This window comes from Archocentrus centrarchus, chromosome 4 (assembly GCF_007364275.1).
Source record: "Archocentrus centrarchus isolate MPI-CPG fArcCen1 chromosome 4, fArcCen1, whole genome shotgun sequence".
Lineage (NCBI taxonomy): Eukaryota > Metazoa > Chordata > Actinopteri > Cichliformes > Cichlidae > Archocentrus > Archocentrus centrarchus.
Genome location: NC_044349.1, coordinates 5,049,770 through 5,068,999, shown reverse-complemented (window position 1 = coordinate 5,068,999; position 19,230 = coordinate 5,049,770). Strand labels below are relative to the sequence as shown.

General features: G+C 43.0%; 2 protein-coding genes across 2 annotated transcripts; both read right to left on the bottom strand.

Annotated features, from left to right (window-relative positions):
- Positions 1–3,446: 3,446 nt before the first annotated feature.
- Positions 3,447–6,967, bottom strand: LOC115778627 (leukocyte elastase inhibitor-like). The gene is made up of 7 exons (XM_030726785.1): positions 6,702–6,967; positions 5,317–5,500; positions 4,709–4,846; positions 4,501–4,618; positions 4,264–4,406; positions 4,013–4,180; positions 3,447–3,924 (listed from the first exon to the last, which is right to left on the bottom strand). Exons 2-7 carry the CDS (start codon positions 5,482–5,484, stop codon positions 3,514–3,516), a joined length of 1,146 nt encoding a protein of 381 aa, XP_030582645.1. The 5' UTR covers positions 5,485–5,500; positions 6,702–6,967; the 3' UTR covers positions 3,447–3,513.
- Positions 6,968–10,724: 3,757 nt separating this feature from the next.
- LOC115778626 (leukocyte elastase inhibitor-like) lies at positions 10,725–17,076 on the bottom strand. Its single transcript, XM_030726783.1, has 7 exons — positions 16,914–17,076; positions 16,003–16,188; positions 12,116–12,253; positions 11,908–12,025; positions 11,671–11,813; positions 11,376–11,543; positions 10,725–11,215 (listed from the first exon to the last, which is right to left on the bottom strand). The coding sequence occupies exons 1-7, from the start codon at positions 17,052–17,054 to the stop codon at positions 10,808–10,810; spliced, it is 1,302 nt and encodes a 433-aa protein (XP_030582643.1). The 5' UTR covers positions 17,055–17,076; the 3' UTR covers positions 10,725–10,807.
- Positions 17,077–19,230: the final 2,154 nt, after the last annotated feature.

The following is a 19,230-nucleotide window of genomic DNA, read 5'->3' as shown; positions in this document are numbered from 1 at the left end:
TCTATGTTTGATAAAATGATGGCTAAGACTCTGTATGACAACAGTGAGAGTCTCAGACTGATCTGGCAAAGAGACTTACAGACCAATATCCAAACTACCATTCCTATCCAAGATACTGGAAAAGGCTGTTGCTAAGCAGCTTACAGCCTTTCTGGAACAACATAATATCCTAGATACATTTCAATCTGGCTTTCGCAGAGCTCACCTTACTGAAACAGCTCTCCTTAGAGTTTCCAGTGACATTTTGCTGAGCAGGGATGCAGGCGAATGCTCTGTTATATTAATGTCAGATCTTTCTTCTGCTTTTGACACTGTAGACCATGAAATTTTACTTGATAGACTACATCGCTGGGTGGGTATATCTGGATCTGCCCTGAAATGGTTCACTTCATACTTGTCAAATCAACGTTTTCACGTGGCAGTTTCTGATTTTAGGTCCGACTCTGCTTATCTTACGTATGGCGTACCCCAAGGTTCTGTTTTGGGCCCTCTGTTGTTTCTGTTTGATTTGCTCCCTTTGAGGCATGTTCTAAACACTTTTGAGGGAATATCATACCACTGTTATGCAGATGACATCCAGCTGTATATTTCTTTCAGGCATGAGCATGTCTCAAAGTGGCAGGTACTAATAATGTGTCTAAAATCCATTAAAAGCTGGCTAGCTGACAATTTTCTTCAACTCAATGAGGACAAAACTGAAATCCTGATCTGTGCTCCAGATAGATCTATTTCTAATATAATGGTAGCCCTTGATCCTCTTGGTACATTTGTTAAGCCTTCTATTAGGAACCCTGGGGTAACCTTTGATTCTGCTTTTATCCTTGACACCCATGTTAAATCTTTGACGCACTCTTGTTTCTTCCACCTTAGGAATATTGCTAAGCTTACCTCCATCGTATCTAATTCAGAACTTGAGATGGTTATTCATGCATTTATATCCTCACGTCTGGACTATTGTAATGCATTGTTTACCTGTCTTAGCAAACATTCCCTGGAGCGTCTACAGGCTCTTCAGAATGCTGCTGCTAGGCTTCTGACTAAATCTTCCAAATATTCTCACATCACCCCGCTACTGATCCAGTTACAGTGGCTCCCTGTGAAATTTAGAATACAGTTCAAGATTTTAGTCCTTACTTTTAGAACTCTTCACGAGCAAGCCCCATTTTATATTAGTGAACTCCTTCACTTGTATACCCCTTCTAGATCACTGTGATCATGTGATCAGGGACTACTGGCTGTATATTCTACAAGACTGAAAATGAAAGGAGACACAGCTTTTGCCTCAGTTGCTCCCCGTCTATCTTAGAGTGGCAGACTCGATGTGCTTTAAAGGTCTTTTAAAAACTCATCTTTTTAGCTTGGCATTTGTTTAATTGTTTTTGGAGGTGTTTTTTGAGAGGTGCTATATAAATAAAGTTTTACTTACTTACTTACTTGATAAGATAAGATAGTGTTTATTTGTCACATGCACAGTTATACACAGTACAATGCACAGTGAAATGTATTTTGTACCTGCAACCATATATACACACACATATAAATAAGAAGAATAAAAAAAAAAAAAAAAAAAAGTAATTCACACTATACACTATACTCTATATACTATACACTATACACACTTTTATAAATTATAATATTTACATAGTGCAATAATGGTCCAGTTAGGGCTCAGAGTTGAGCAGACGGATGGCTTGTGGGTAAAAACTCTTCTTCAACCTTTCAGTCTTAGCCCTCAGGCAGCGGTAACGCCGGCCTGATGGGAGCAGGGAGAAGAGAGAGTGTCCGGGGTGGCTGGGCTGTTTTAGGATCTTCATGGCCCTCAGCCTGCACTGCTTGGTGTAAATGTCCTGCAGGTTGGGGAGGGTGGTTCTGATGGTCCGTTCAGCTGAACGAACCACCCTTTTTAGGGCCATGAAGTCCTGCTTGGTGCAGTTTCCCATCCAGGTGGTGATGCTCCCACGCATGATGCTCTCAATGGTGCAGGTGTAAAAGTTCCTGAGAAACCTTGAGTGGGAGCTTGAAGTCTCTCAGCCGCCTGAGGAGGTAGAGACGCTGTCTGGCCTTCTTCACAGTGATGTTTATGTGATGAGTCCAGGACAGGTCCTGTGAGATGGTCACTCCCAGGTATTTGAAAGTGTCCACTCTTTCCACCTCAGCACCACTGATGACAAGTGGATGGTAGTCCCTCTGCTGCTTCCTGCTGAAGTCCACAATCAGTTCCTTTGTTTTGCTGACGTTGAGCAGGAGGTGGTTATCCTGGCACCAGTTCTCCAGGCGGGAGACCTCTCTCCTGTAGGCTGTCTCCTCATTGTGAGAGATTAGTCCCACAACAGCAGTGTCGTCAGTAAACTTGATGATGACGTTGGACTCTGACGTGGCCTCGCAGTCATGGGTGTACAGTGAGTACAGCAGAGGGCTGAGCACACAGCCTTGGGGGGATCCAGTGTTGAGGGTGAGGGAGGATGAGGTGAGGTGACCCACTCGTACCACCTGTGGTCTGCTGGTCAGGAAGCTGTGAACCCACCTGCACAGGGATGGGCCCAGGCCCAGGTCCAGCAGCTTAGAGACCAGCCTGGAGGGAACTATGGTGTTGAATGCTGAGCTGTAATCTACAAACAGCACTCTCACATAGTTCCCCTTACCAGTGTCTATGTGTGAAAGGGTCTTGTGGAGGAGGAAGGATATGGCGTCATCTATGGATCTTGCAGGCTAATATTGATAGGGAATAATGGCAAAAAAAAATTTTCTCCGGAATGGGCTGGTTTACAAAAGAGGCACGAGAAAAGTTAACACATTATAAGATACTTTACCATTATTTTTTCACACCTAGTCGTCTTTTTAAAATGGGTGTAATAGAGAACAGTTTGTGCTGGAAATGTAAAAGTCATGAAGGTACTTTTATTCATGCAATGTGGTCCTGTCTTTTAATACAGCCTTTTTGGCAAAAGTTAATCAAAACAATGGAAAATGGCTTGGCATACCTTTGCCTGTATCGGTTCAGTTGTGTCTTTTAGGAGACAGGTCATGTTTACCAAAATTTCTAAACATGCATTTGCTTTGTTACTAGCTTGTTTTATGGCAGCGGCCAGAGTTATCCTTCATAAATGGAAAAGCCAAGATAGACCTGAGTATAGGGAATGGATAAAAACTATGAGATTGCATCTTTTGAATTGTTGATGGCCAAATTACATGACCTACAGGAATCCTATACGCTTGTCTGGAATAATTTTTTGCTTTTTATAAAAGAAGCATAATGTTTGGGGAGTTTACAATTATTTATACTCTGTTAAAGTATGGTGGGTATGTGCTGCTTGGTTTAGTCTGTGCTGGTATCTGTATTTTATCTTGGTTTTTTTCTTTGTTAGAATTTTTTTGTTGTTGCTTGTGTTTGTTCATTTTTCAAATTAAATATTTAAATAATAAAAGAAAAACATCACAGCAAAGGGTTTCATTTATATTGTTTCAAAGACATTTTATTTGAACTGGTCCACGATCTTCTTCTGGTGCTTCTGTTTACTGAGGAGATGAGAATCTGCCAAGGAACAGGATGGACTTGGTCTGATTGTGCCTGATGAAGAAGAGGAAGGGGTGATCTGCTGTGAATTGCACCAATCTCGGCATGGAACAAAGCATCACAATGCCACCTGTGGCTGCAGCAGCTTCTGTGCCCTCCTCGTTCACCTCCACAAAGGCCTTGTGGGCCACCGTAGACAGGAAGAGTCCCCCTTCACCGTTCATGCCAGACAGGTCAGCTCTTCCTCCACAGAACACGTCCTTCATGCCCAGTTGAGTGAGAGGCTCGTTCAGCTCGTAGTCTTCCTCCAGCTTGAACTTTGGCAGGTGAAGGAAAACTTCTGACTCAACGTCCATGTTGTTCCTGTTGGTCCATTCGTCCAGCCTCTCTTGTGTTAGCTCATTCTCCAGCTGCAACACAATCAAAATATTTCTTTGTCATATTTCTTTTGCTCTTCTTTGACTGTTCTTTAAAGAAAATTGGTTCTAGCTTGTGTACCTTCAGCAGAGCATCTGAGCCGTCTGAGGACTCGTCAGGCAGCAGAATGAACATGCTGAGCTCCTCATCCACATACGGCAGCTCCAGGATCTGCAGACCATGGTCACGAATGTGGTTGTAGGGCAGCGTCTCCATCTGGTACATCATCTGGACTGGTACGGTCATATTCTGAACCAGGAAATCCAGGTGATCATATGAAAATTTATAGCTCCATATTTGTAAAAGATGGAGACCAACAGTTCAGTTTTTACCTGTTTGACTTTGAAGGGCATCTCTTTGGTGTCTGCCTTATCAAAGGGACTCTTCCAGTTTCCCTTGAAGTAGATGGCATTGACCAGAGCCAGTTTGGTCTCTGAGCTGACTGTTCCTGGCTTCAGAAGCTCTTTTATCTTATCTGACAGAAAATACAGAAAGAAACCAACATTTAAGTGGAATCCACTGAGGATGTTATCAAATGATTTCCTGCTGTGGGAGATCCATATTCTCACTTTCTGTCTGCTGCTCCACCCAGCTGTTGATCTCTGCTCTGCACGCCTCTGGAGCTCCGATGAAGTCCACAGCCTTCAGGTCTGCCTGGTAGTACTTCTGTGTGGCTTCAAGGAAAGTCTGCAGAGAGCAGATATCCACTTATTAATCCCATCTTTGTAAGGAGGAACTTTATGAATAGAATAATTGATGAGCAATGTGAAGACTTACTGGGAGGAAGTGGGCAGTGTTTTCTCCATAAAGACGGTTGGCTAGTTTCAGGATGTATGATGCAGATGGTGAGCTGATGTCAGCGTTCAGTTTCTGCAGGTCTGCATGGACGCCTTCACCTGAGCTGAATGAGAGGACCTGTGTGGGATCAGGAAAAACAAGACTGTAAGGATGTGACACTGAGCCTAAATTGTCCTAATGTAACAATTTATGGTCCAAAGGCAGAAACTGAACAAGTTTATTCTTGGAAACTGAACACCAGCATCATGGGTTGCCAAGAGAAAGCCTCTTCTCAGAGGAACGTGGCAGAAGAAGCATGAAACAACATGGCAGCACAGCTTAGCTTTGCAAAGTTACATCTGGGCCGATGATTCTGATTTGTTTAACAACCACAGGACCTGGGCACCTTGTAATCGGTCGTCTGACCATGAACTCCTCTGCATGCTAAAGTATTCTAGACTCAAATGTGAACTCATCTGTGCAACAGCTGAAACTGGGTCGTGCAGCAGCACAATGATCCCAAACACAGCAGCAAATCTCAAGACACTGATGTAGAAATGTGATCAGCTGATGGTGGGGTGCATGTACTAAAGCAACAACATGCTGACCTTTGCCATCTGAGCAGCGGTGTCGCCTTTGGCTCCCAGGTAGACCATGGCCAGGGCTGAGCTGATGCTCAGAGGAGAGACAAAGATGTTCCCAGCAGGGTTTGCTTGGCTCAGAGTGCGGAACAGCTCCAAGGCAAAAACTGTGTTTGAGCTGCTGACGGAGGACATGGCTGATGGTGTTTTCCTGCAACATGCAAACAAGCTTTTAAACTGGGATTTAATTCCATACTGAAAACAAAAGTTTATGAAATGTTTGTTTCCTTAGTTCAGTTGGAAAAAGGCTGTGACAAACACTTTTCATTCCTGCAGCACTGGAACTTTTTTTTCACTGTTAAAAATGCACTGAAACATCACTGCCAGCAGTGGACTGAAATAACACTTAGGGTCTGGAAACTGACTCAACCAAGCACACTTTGTTCAGACTAGAAAACTGTATCGTTTTTCTGGTTAACTTTTCCTGTTGATCAGGAGCTGCTACCGGCAAACTAGGAAATAAACGCAGTGAAGATTTGGTCAAGTTTCTGACAAATAAAAAAACTCTTTGATTATCAAAGTGGTGATATTCCCGCTGAAGAACGATGTGCGTTCATAATTTCTCCAGCATCAAACTGTTCGGTCGTTTACAGGAAAGGGTGGTGTTGGCAGCTTCTGACCAATCTGAAAGGGCGTTTCAGGGATCGTGTGACTTTTGTTCCACAGAAAATTATCCCCATGAGACGTGGGAATTACTTACAGTTTCCAAAGTGAAATTAATTTGATGCTGCAGATCCAGCAATGTGAAAGTGACTCAGCAGCAGAATCAAGAGCATTTTCCAAATCAACAAAACAAATACACGCGTGACAATGTGACGCACAAGCTGCAAATATAAACGTGTTCTCCCAGCAGAGAATCTGTAGCGATTAAAACACGCTGTAAATAAAAGACTCAGTGTAAAGGTGGCGCTTCCAGCTGAATTGAAACTGAAACTCGGAAAATAACCTGTGCCTGACAGTTTTAGTTTTTATTCTCTCAGCTGCAGACTCGCTGCTGTTTAAGGGTTTGGGAGTAAATATTAAAAATAAAAACACAATTCAAACTTGTTAGAACAGTAAAATTGTTTGCTGCCAACAGCAAAAATAAAAACAAAATATTTGTTATTGATCCCCATCAGAGAAACGAAAGATTTTAGGTACTGAAAAGCTTTAAACCCTCCTGCTCTCTCCGCAGAGCTATGGCTGATCTTCCAGGAACGGTGACGCTGTTTTTGGTGATTTCATACCTGCTGATCTCTAATCTAATCTATTCTAATCTAATCTAATCACAGCATAGTTACCATGCGGTATACCCCGGTAAGAAATGAAGCAGCTTCGTAGAACAGAAAACCCAGGGTTAACCCTGAAGTTACCTGGATAAGCCAAAACCCTGCTGCGTAGGACAGGCCCGGGTGAATGCTTCCGTTAGCGGCGTCAGGCTGCACGGAGCTAATGACGAGGGCAGGAAGGCAGACACGAGAAATGCCACGCGAATCCGATGCTGACGGGACGCGCTGCGCCGAGGTTTCGGACCGTGAGTGTCGTTAACGAAGCTCGTTTCGACTGGCGAGCGACGTCACCGATGACGTCTGAAGCCTCGCTGGTTCGGGTGGTTCAGGTTCGAGTGCAGGCGTGATTTATGAACATACACGCAAGTGTTGGAGTTTGGTCAGTTTGGCGGTGGCACAGAGGGGCTTGTTTTCATGGAGCTGCTAAAAGGAGAAGAGTTTCCCCTGTATTTCAACACTTTGACCTTCTCTCTCCCAGTGAAGCGTCACACATTTGCAAAAAAGTATTTGTTGTGCACCAAGCAACTGAGGTCCAACAACAACAACACCCCATCTGTGGGTATCATAGGCAGATGTACATATGTGTCCAAGCAGATACGGGTTTCCTGTACAGCCCTGCCTCCTCAGCAGGTTTTCGTCAAAGCCCGAGAGGTTATTTCCAATGAGAGAAACAGACTGAGTCCAAGCACAGTGGAAAAAAAAAATCAATAATAAAGATGAATAAAGTCACCATCACCACAGTATTCATAAGCACAGTCACAATCCCATCTTTTGAAAACACTGCAACAGTTTGAACATGAACATCTCATGTCCTGTTGTATTTATTTCTGGCAGTGATTATTCCCATGCTGACATTGCTGTGTGACATCGTAGAGGCCATCACAAATAGTTGAAATGACAATAAAGGTTTTGACCAGCAGGGGGGCTGTGTGCACCTGAAGCCTCCAGAAATTGGATGGAAATCTTTAAAGCAGGGGTCTCAAACGTAAATGACCTGGGGACCACTGCTGGCACTGTCATCATTTAATTGGAGGGCCACTTTATTGTTTGAATTGTGTGTATGCACACACACACACACACACATATAGATATATAAGAAGAGTTTATTCGACAATGTTGCTCTGTTGGCAAACACTGACCAAGCGGATCAATGCATTGTGTATCAGCTTGTCGCAGTGTTTGCCGAAAGAGCTACGTTGTCGAATAAACTCATCTTTTTGGGACGTAGGATATCAGCAACTTTCAACATGCAATCCTTCAACAAACGGCTTTCCTGCTTTGGCGATTAAGTGGTGATTCACTGACCATGTAACCTGTTTCAGCTGCATCTCTGTCCTTACTGGCTTTGTGGAGAAGCAGTCCTCTTTGTAGCTGCTCAGCTATTTTTTCCTGTCATCTCCCTCGTTCCTCTTATGACGCTTTCCATGTTTAGTCGCATTATGACGCTTGACATTAAACTCCTTCAGAACAGAACTAAAAAAATGTTGAAATTGTCTGTGTTCGTCATCTACTTTTATTTCTTCTTCTGCTGCTGCTAATATGCCTTTTTCTTTTTCTTTAACTTGCTTCTTTGTGTTATCTGCCCTGATCTAGTCAAAACCTGCACTTACTTTGCAATTATTTTGCATTTAAAAAATAAATGTTTTTATTACAATAATTTTTTTTTTATCATTTCATTTAAATTACATAGGAAATGGTTGTCTGAATTGGTGGAAAAAACGAAATAAAAAAATAAATAACATGAAGGACCAAATTGTATTATATTTTTGACATCAACTCGCGAGCTGGAAGCAGGGAGGACATGGGCCAGAAGTGGCCCGCAGGCCAGGAGTTTGACACCACTGGTTTATGGCTTCACAAGGCTTCATCTGACCTGGACTCAGAGATTGAGCTCATTTTTCAAGAAAAAAGATGCTGTGCATTCTGTTCATAATTTTTATGGACAGAATTTCTAGGCGTAGCCAGGTGGTGGAAGGCTTCTTCCTTGGTGGCCTCAGAGTCTCACCTCTGCTTTTTGCAGATGATGCGGTTCTGTTGGCTTCATCAGAGGGGGCCTCCAGCTTGCAGTGGAACGGTTCGCAGCCGAGTGTGAAGCGGCTGGCATGAGAATCAGCACCTCTAAGTCTGAGGCCATGGTCCTCAGCCGGAAAAGGGTGGAGTGCCATCTCCGGCTCAGGAACGAGTTCTTGCCTCAAGTGGAGGAGTTCAAGTATCTCGGGGTCTTGTTCACGAGTGATGGGAGAAGGGAACGGGAGATCGACAGGCGGATCGGGGCTGCTTCTGCAGTGATGCAGAACAAGACTGATGCTGCCTGTTCATCTATAGCAGGAAGATGAAGTCTGCAGGGCAGAGAGGCAGAATCCTGTTTGATGTGTGGTTTCATTTTCTGCTTCACCAACTGAATGCATAAAAACTCCTGTGACTGTGATTTTGTGTTGCTGAATATGAGTCATTTTTTAGCACTGATTGTGCTTAGATTAAGGTTTGAATCCCTGTATGTCTGTGTAGAGTCTCAGTCATCCAGGTCATAGTAGTCTCTGGAGCTTGAAAAAGGCGACTGGACTTCTTTTTGTTTCTTGAAGACGTTTCACCTCTCATCCGAAAGGCTTCTTCAGTTCTCAACCAAATGGTGGAGAGACCCAGGTATTTAAACCCCTGTGGGCGTAGTCCCCTGGAGGTGGTTATGACCCTCTATTGATCATGTGCGTGAACACATCCCTGAATGAATCCCTGAATGAATCTCTGCTGTAAGTGCTGCAGCTGGTCATGGCACAGGTGGTGCTGGTTTAAATCCTTGGACTGGCATCACTGTGGGCCTCTGAGCGAGACCCTTACCCCCCAGGTTGCTCCCTGGGTGCTTTCTAGCTGCCCCCTGCTCCACATTGTGCTGTGTTTACTCTGTGTGATGGGTTAAATGCAGAGACTGAATTTCCCTACATGAATGTGACAAATAAAGTTGTTCTTCTAAGTTAATTCATATAATCCTTAAAAAAAAAAAAATTGCCTAAGTAGTTGCTGCTGTAGAAGATGGCGGGCGAGTGGCAAGACTGGCTTGTGGAAGGACTCTGATGTTACTATAACAGGAGGCTTCAAGACAAAGGTTACATGGAGCTAAGCATTAGCAGAAAACAATATCCACATTGACCAAGAAGCTGCCTATTCGTAGGTCAGTGCTATAACAGCATCTGAAGCTACTATTAAGGCCAAAGACTGAGGGGCTCTAATGCAGTGGGGACTCCACAAAGAAGCATGGACTTGAACCTGGGACAACACAGAACAGTGTTAATGAAGTAGATGATACAGACCCCTGCACATCTGGATGACAGATGTATTCACTGAGTTGAAGATAAAGACTGTGGCCAGGCTAGAAATGGCAACATCCATTTCCTCGAACTCCTCTGGCTCATCAGAAGTGATGCCTGCAGTTACTCTGTGAGCTACAAGCCTCACAGAAATCAATAAACCCTTTATGCCACTGCAGCACTACGCCTGGAGATCCCTGGATGAAGTACAAGATGTCCACTCTGCATTTAATCATTAGTTATTATTAATCTCTGGCTCTGTTCCACAGCATGTCTTTTGTCCTGTCTCTCTCCCCTCAGCCCCAACTGGTCGCAGCAGATGACTGCCCCTCCCTGAGCCTGGTTCTGCCTGAGGTTTTGCTCAAAATGGGGTCGTTTTGACTGCTGGGTTTCTCTGTAATTATTGTAGGGTCTTCACCTTACAATATAAAGTAGCTTGAAGCGACTGTTGTGATTTGGCGCTATATAAATAAAATTGAATTTTAAGTTTTTTCTTTTTCATGTTCAGAGATGTTTTTCCACTTTTAACTTATTACACTTGTCTTTTGGATGTTAAACTGCAGAAAGTTCATTAAGTGCTGAATTGTGATTTCCTGTAGTGGAAGGATCTTGTGTTTATATAGACAGGAACTGAAGCTTCTCTCATGAGTCATTTTTGTCTCAGACATTAGCAGCAAGCAGGCATCATTAGCTGTACTGCTGTGGCACTGTAAATAAACGTCAGAAAAAAAACTTAATTACAAATTACATATAAAATAATCTGACTTTATTAACGATTGCAGCACATAGCCAGAAAAATTACAATTCTTTAATTAACAAAACATCACAATTATTCATAAAGGCTTCATTTATTTGAACTGGTCCACCATCTTCTTCTGCTGGTTCTGTCTACTGAGGAGATGAGAATCTGCCAAGGAACAGGATGGACTTGGTCTGATTGTGTCTGATGAAGAAGAGGAAGGGGTGATCTGCTGTGAAGCGTTCCTCCCTCAACATGCAGAACGCTATCATGCCAGCCGTGGCTGCAGCTGCTTCTGTGCCCTCCTCGTTCACCTCCACAAAGGCCTTGTGGGCCACTGTAGACAAGAAGAGTCCCCCTTCACCATTCATGCCAGACAGGTCAGCTCTTCCTCCACAGAACACGTCCTTCATGCCCAGTTGAGTGAGAGGCTCGTTCAGCTCGTAGTCTTCCTCCAGCTTGAACTTTGGCAGGTGAATGAGAACTTCTGACTCAACGTCCATGTTGTTCCTGTTGGTCCATTCGTCCAGCCTCTCCTGCGTTAGCTCATTCTCCAGCTGCAACACAATTAATTTACTTTTTGGTATTTCTGTTGTTTGATTTCAACATTGTACATATCACTTCAGAGATAGTTTGTAAATTCTATAGTCATCAAACTTTCATAATAAAGCAGAATGCTGGCTTTCCTTTGTAGGCACTTATTTCTAAATTGTGTACCTTCAGCAGAGGGTCTGAGCCATCTGATGACTCCGCAGGTAGAAGAACAAACATGCTGAGCTCCTCATCCACATACGGCAGCTCCAGGATCTGCAGACCATGGTCAGGAATGTAATTGTAGGGCAGCTTCTTCATCTGGTACATCATCTGGACTGGTACGGTCACATTCTGAAGCACAGGAAATCCATTGTGATCATGTTATAAAGTATGTTTCTGAAGATGCTTTCCTGGGCTAAACTGTTTCCTCCATTGAACTTTATCTCCCCATATTTGTAAAATTCAGTTTCATTTTGACCTGTTTGACTTTGAAGGGCATCTCTTTGGTGTTTGCCTCATCAAAGCGATTCTTCCAGTTCCCCTTGAAGTAGATGGCATTGACCAGAGCCAATTTTGTATTTGATCTGACTGTTCCTGGCTTCAGAAGCTCTTTTATCTTATCTGTCAGGAAACACAGAAAGAAACCAACATTTAAGTGGAATCCAATGAGGATGTTTTCAAATGATTTCCTGCTGTGGGAGATTCATATTCTCACTTTCTGTCTGCTGCTCCACCCAGCTGTTGATCTCTGCTCTGCACGCCTCTGGAGCTCCGATGAAGTCCACAGCCTTCAGGTCTGCCTGGTAGTACTTCTGTGTGGCTTCAAGGAAAGTCTGCAGAGAGCAGATATCCACTTACTAATCCCGTCTTTGTAAGGAGGAACTTTATGAATAGAATAATTGATGAGCAATGTGAAGACTCACTGGGAGGAAGTGGGCAGTGTTTTCTCCATAAAGACGGTTGGCTAGTTTCAGGATGTATGATGCAGATGGTGAGCTGATGTCGGCGTTCAGCATCTGGAAGTCTGCATGGACGCCTTCACCTGAGCTGAATGAGAGGACCTGTGTGGGATCAGGAAAAACAAGACTGTAAGGATGTGACACTGAGCCTAAATTGTCCAACAATCCAACAATTTATGGTCCAAAGGCAGAAACTGAACAAGTTTATTCTTGGCAATTTTTAATAATAACCTTCAGCTTACTGTGAATCTGTTATAGGATGTTGTATTATGTCCAAGCTTCTACACTTTGTCTGATTCAGTCTTGGGAATTTTTTTTTTTTTTGCTTGATTCAACTTATTTGCACATGCATAGTGCCTTTGAGCCTTAATGATTCCACAGCCTGTTTTAATATGTAATTTCACACCAGTATTGGAGGAAATGTGTATTGGGAGCATCAGTGTCTTGTCCTGCTGAGCTGAGAACAGTTTTCCCAGTTTATTAAACACACTGCCTCTCCTGCAGAGTATCCTGCATTCATATCATCGGAGTATTTGGCATAATAAGTTTCTGCCTGGGATTGTTACATGAACGTAACAACGCTTTTGTTTTTTTAAGCCTGTCTTGTCTGACAGGTTTTGCCATCAGAATTATGATCTGAATGCACTGTTGTGCCAAACATAGTTGCTCTTCCAAGATGAGCTCTATAGATTCCCTACAGGCTCCTGTTGTTGGTGTTTTTCTCCTTATTCTATTTCTTTGTGTTAGTTTTCACATAAATGCATATGTATTAAAGATAAGAGGACAGAGAACAAGTAGAAAACCACAATGATTCACCAACTGCTGCACCTGTAAAAACCAAACCAAACCAAGAAAAAAAGCAAACAGTACCTGGAAAAAATATACATGTGACAAAACATGGCTACACAAACCAACAGTCTTGTTGTGTTGTGGTGTGTGTTTGTTTGTGTGAGTAAGAGAATGTGAATGCCTGTCTCTGTCACAAAATGTACTTAATAATCAGGGTGGAAAGTCGCAACAATGGCCCCCAGAAGCCACAGGCAGATAGAGTAAGACCCAGGAGACCCAGACCACCTGCAGCACCCCAAGAGCATTGAAGACCCAGGGCCGGACATCCCAATGACAACCCCGTGCCCAACCCAGCAGAAGGCAGAGGGACGTCCCCCTTAAGTGTCATGGTCCTGGGTCAGATTGCCCAGCGTTCTGAGTTCCCTTTGTTTCCCATGCTCAGTTCTAGTCTTGTCTATGTGTTCAGTCTCGGTGCCCTGCGTTTAGTCTGTCACTTGTATTGTTTATTTTCAGTCATTCTGTCAAGTTCATGTGTCTTAGTCCTTGGTCCTATTCCAGGAAGCATGTTCACCAAACTGAGATTAAACGTATCCTCTGAGTTGATCAGCTCTCTGAGTTTCCCATTCCAGAACAACTGATCTGAGTTATTTCAATCAACTCTGAATAAGTATGATAATCTCTGTGTGTGTGTATACAGTGAGTACAGAAAGTATTCAGACCCCTTTAAATTTTTCACTCTTTGTTTCATTGCAGCCATTTGATAAAATCAAAAAAGTTCATTTTATTTCTCATTAATGTACAGTCAGCAAATTTATTAAAAAAGAATAACTGAAATATCACATGGTCATAAGTATTCAGACCATTTGCTCAGTATTGAGTAGAAGCACCCTTTTGAGCTGGTACAGCCATGAGTCTTCCTGGTAATAATGCAACAAGTTTTTCACACCTGCATTTGGGGATCCTCTGCCATTCTTCCTTGCAGATCCTCTCCATCCTCTCGGTCAGGTTGGATGTGAACATTGGTGGACGGCTATTTTCAGATCTCTCCAGAGATATTCAATTGAGTTTAGGTCAGGGCTCTGGCTGGGCCAGTCAAGAATGGTCACAGAGTTGTTCCGAAGCCACTCCTTTGTTATTTTAGTTGTGCGCTTAGGGTCATTATCTTGTTGGAAAGTGAACCTTCGGCCCAGTCTGAGGTCCTGAGCACTCTCGAAGAGGTTTTCTTCCAGGATATCTCTGTACTTGGCCGCATTCATCTTTCCTTCAAATGCAACCAGTCGTCCTGTCCCTGCAGCTGAAAAACACCCCCATAGCATGATGCTGCCACCACCATGTTTCACTGTTGAGATTATATTGGGCAGGTGATGAGCAGTGCCTGGTTTTCTCCACATATACCGCTTAGAATTAACGCCAGAAAGTTCAGTCGTCGTCTCATCAGACCAGAGAATTATTTCTCGTAGTCTGGGAGTCCTTCATGTGTCTTTTGGCAAACTCTATGCGGGCTTTCATATGTCTGCACTGAGGAGAGGCTTCCGTCGGACCACTCTGTCCTAAAGCCCTGACTAGTGGAGGGCTACAGTGATAGTTGACTTTGTGGAACTACTGCATCTATGGAGCTTAGGCACAGTGATCTTTGGGTTCTTCTTTACCTCTCTCACCAAGGCTCTTCTCCCATGATTGCTCAGTTTGGCTGGACGGCGAGGTCTAAGAAGGGTTCTGGTTGTCCCAAGCTTCTTCCATTTAAGGATTATGGAGGCCACTGTGCTCTTAGGAACCTTGAGTGCTGCAGAAATTCTTTTGTAACCTTGGCCAGATCTGTGCCTTGCTACAATTCTGTCTCTGAGCTCCTTGGGCAGTTCCTTCGACCTCATGATTCTCATTTGCTCTGACATGTACGGTGAGCTTTGAGGTCTTATATAGACAGGTGTGTGCCTTTGTAAATCAAGTCCAATCAGTTTAATTAAACACAGCTGGACTCCAATGAAGGAGTAGAACCATCTCAAGGAGGATCAGAAGAAATGATGTGAAATGATGTGAGTTAAATATGAGTGTCACAGCAAAGGGTCTGAATACTTTATGACCATGTGACATTTCAGTTTTTCTTTTTTAATAAATTTGCAAAAATTTCTACATTTCTGTTTTTTTCTGTCAAGATGGGGCATGGAGTGTACATTAATGAGAAATAAAATGAACTTTTTTGAATTCAGCAAATGGCTGCAATGAAACAAAGAGTGGAAAATTTAAAGGGGTCTGAATATTTTCCGTACCCACTGTGTGTGTGTGTGTGTGTGTGTGTGTGTGTGTGTGTGTGTGTGTGTGTGTGTGTGTGTGTGTGTGTGTGTATAGTTTTTTGTCAAATCCCTGTTATTCTTATATTCTGACTGTAAACCACATAAACACAACAAACCTGCCTGCATAACCTTCCCAAATCTGACCATTTGTGGAGCACTTGGATGCAAAGAGAGTCCCAGGAAATAGCCCCGTGTGTTTGTGCAGGCTGTTATTGCACCTATTAGTGTCATTTTAAAGTTAAGCATCTTCTAGAACCTCTGATAATTTAGATTGAGGTTTCCAACACAAAGCGAGAACTTCATACTAATATGATGTATTCATTAGCCTGCTGTCAAACTGGAGATTAAAATATAACAGATGGAACTCTTCCAACATAAAAGTCATTAATCAAAAAAAAGACAAACAAGAAGCAAGAATTTCTGGATTTATAGCTCCGGATTAAACCAGCCCAAACCAAAGAAGTTTCATGAACTGAAATGCACTGTTCACCTGCCACTTTTTACAGTGTTCTGCTTTTTAGGCAAACAATAGATATCTTGTTGAGAGGCGGTTATTGAGGTCAAAGTCCAGATATTACATGTAGCCAGTGCCTCTCCCAGGACACACCTTTCAGTTTATGGTTAGATAAGCATTTGTACCTATACTCATAACTGAGATATTTTATAGAAACACGCCAGATTAATGAATTTCATAATAAATCAGAAGTTGATTCAGGATTGTCAGAAGTTGCACAGAGTGTGGTGCGTGCAGTAAAGCAACAGCGTGCTGACCTTTGCCATCTGAGCAGCGGTGTCTCCTTTGGCTCCCAGGTAGACCATGGCCAGGGCTGAGCTGATGCTCAGAGGAGAGACAAAGATGTTCCCAGCAGGGTTTGCTTGGCTCAGAGTGCGGAACAGCTCCAAGGCAAAAACTGTGTTTGAGCTGCTGATGGCGGACATGGCTGGTGTGTGTTTTTCCTGTAAAGAGCAAAAAAGTAGAAATAATCACTGCCCTGTATGCCCCCCGTAGCACAGTGGGCAAAACATACTAGAAAGTGAGCCTTTACTTTTTACTCATCATAGAAACATAGATCAAATCACCGAAAGTGATTGTCTGCCTGTGATTTCTGATGTTTCTATGTGTTTTTATTTGTTATGGCTTTGCTTATATTGTAAAAAGAGTGCAGTCAACAGGATTTATGAATGACTTCTATATAAAATGAATAAATTACCTGTTTTGCAAGTATTTTTATGACACTGTGTTGTTGTACCTATATTATAATCAATCCTGTCCTTTCTGGCCACTTAAAATATCTTTATAGAACTGTAATGTTATATTTGCTGTGATTTCTGCTGCCCTCTTGGCCAGATTTATCTTTAATGCCAATTATTATTACCCTGAAAAATGAAGAATATGTAAAAGTAACTACCGCGTGACAGAAATGTTTCTGCCTCAAAAAGCTTGATATGATTCATAAGAGTTATTTTTTTTGACGCGTTTCGCAGATTATAGATCAACAAGCCATTTACAGAAGGTTAAAAGCAGGCGATCATTTTCTGGCAAATACCGGAAATCACAAACACCGGCATACGTCACCTTTAAACAGCAGTGGCAGGTGCGCATTTCAAATACAAAGCAGCTCGTGATCGGTGTGTTTCTATCAGAAAGGCACGAGATGTTGTTTTTACTTATTTTACATTACCGGAGGTTGCTGAGGCTGAAGCTCGCTTTGCTCGCACAAAATCAGCGGCCGGGAAAGTAAAAGCAAAACGAAAAGACGGGCAAAATTCCCCCAAAATGTCCAATAAACGGCGAGGAAATCCGCAGGCCGAGCACCGCTCATTTATACAGGGCGCACAGTGTGGTGTGACAGGATAAGGGCGCAGTCGGGGTGGGTGGAACGCGTGAATGGGCGATAAATCAGCGGTGGTGACAAAACACTGTATTATCCTGAGGAAAAAACAAAACAAAAATGCAGCTGGACAGAGCTGCGGACGTGAACACTACACTGTGCTCTCTGTGCCACACAAAACCTCGCTCCAACGTTTGCAAGTGTGCTTATTTACTTATTTATTGCTATTCAAAGGCTGCATGCTGATGGAGACAGATCGGGACAGACCCCACCCACTTACCTACGCAGCCACTAGCATAACCTTTGCTGACACAACAGTTACATTTTTTATGTAAATCTGTGTCTCTTCATATTATATTCTAATTGGTCTTCCATACACTGGCAGGCAGGTTTTCAGGTTGGTGGAGAATGCAAACTGTGTTTTATCAGAATTATCCTTGTAAATCTTTGTCTGGAGCAGGTAAACACTGGGAACCAGGCGGGGCACAGTAGCCAATCAACAGCCAGCAGGTGTGTAGGAGCCTGCACTTTGTGAACTCTTTCCATGCGGATCAGACTTTGTGACACACTTGTGGCCCTGTTTCTTGTACTATTAAGCCAGTTTAATATTTACTTTTCACGTCTATAAGAGCTTGCATTGTGTACAATATGCTTTTTTTCAAAGTGTATGCTAGGCGTTTCAAAAAATTGTCATGGTTATTTCTACTGTATTTTAATCATTGTCATTAATCAGGTCGAGTAATCACAAAAAGGTGGTTATAAAGCCAGGGTTTCCCAGTCCAGTGATGAGCACATTCATATGAAAGGGAAGGGGTTACTAATCACAAATATGGAGGTCTACTGTCAGCAAAAGGGGGCATTTCACAAATAATGAGCAAACACTTTGAAAACACATCAGATCCCACTGGGGGGAAAAAAATCATGCTGGATATCTACACTGACATGGAGTGGGTAATATGTTAGGAATGAAAGGATGACACACTGTTTGATGGAAATAAAAAGGATCAACCTACAGAGGGCTGAATTCAAAGACACCCCGAAAATCAAAGTGAAAAGATGATGCAGCAGGCGAGTCCATTTTGCTGAAATTTCATTGCAGCAACTCAAAATGGTCTGAACTGGGGCATCACTGAGCTTCTGGACGGTCTGAGGTGCAACCTGGTGGCTTCAGATGGACCGAAACTTAATGTCCCAGAGGTGCTCTACTGGATTTAGGTCAGGTGAGTTTGGGGCCAGTCAATGGTATCAATTCTTTCATCCTCCAGGAACTGCCTGCATACTCTCTCCACATACTGCTGAGCACTGTTGTGCACCAGGAGGAACCCAGGACCCACTGCACCGGTGTAGGTCCTGACGGTGGGTCCAAGGATTTCAACCTGATACCTAAATGCATTCAGGCCTGTAGACATCCGTGTGTCCCTCCATGGATATGCCTCCCCAGACCATCACTGACCCACCACCAAACCATCATGCTGAACAATGTTACAGTCAGAGTAACACTCTCCATGACTTCTCCACACCCACTCACGTCCGTCACATGTGCTCAGGGTGAACCTGCTCTCATCTGTGAAAAGCACAGGGTGCCAGTGATGGACCTGCCAATTCTGGTATACTATGGCAAATACCATAGTATTGACCCAAATACTATGGCAGCCTGGTAATTAAAGACACTGGAGGCACTGTGTGTACTTCAGGTGCTTTAACTGAAAAATTTCTATATCAGTGAAGCCAGAAAGGAAGGTGGCCAAACACTGGGTGTGTAAAATATAAATATGCAACATGGAATGAGGTTACACCTTTTCCCAATGATGCTCATCAGAGTTTAGACAACCTCTAAGCACTTTAAGCCGTCATGCTGTACACGCCCTGCTGTCAAAGGGATTTTCAAGGAACGCTGACGATATTTTCGAGATAACTGATTAATCAGCAGGCGGTTATCAGAGCATGCCTCTGTCATACTGTGGATTTGATTGTTTTGTGTCTCTTTTTATTGCATTTTATTGTTTTAATTACCACGTTTGTGGGATTGCTGTCATCTAGGTAACAGCAAGTATCTGTTTAAGGTATTTTAAACACTACAAGTTAATGTTACAGCTGCTGAAGTGGTAATTTAATTGAGTATTTTAACCTTATTGTTTTTTATGCATTTTTTAGAGCTGACTGTGTG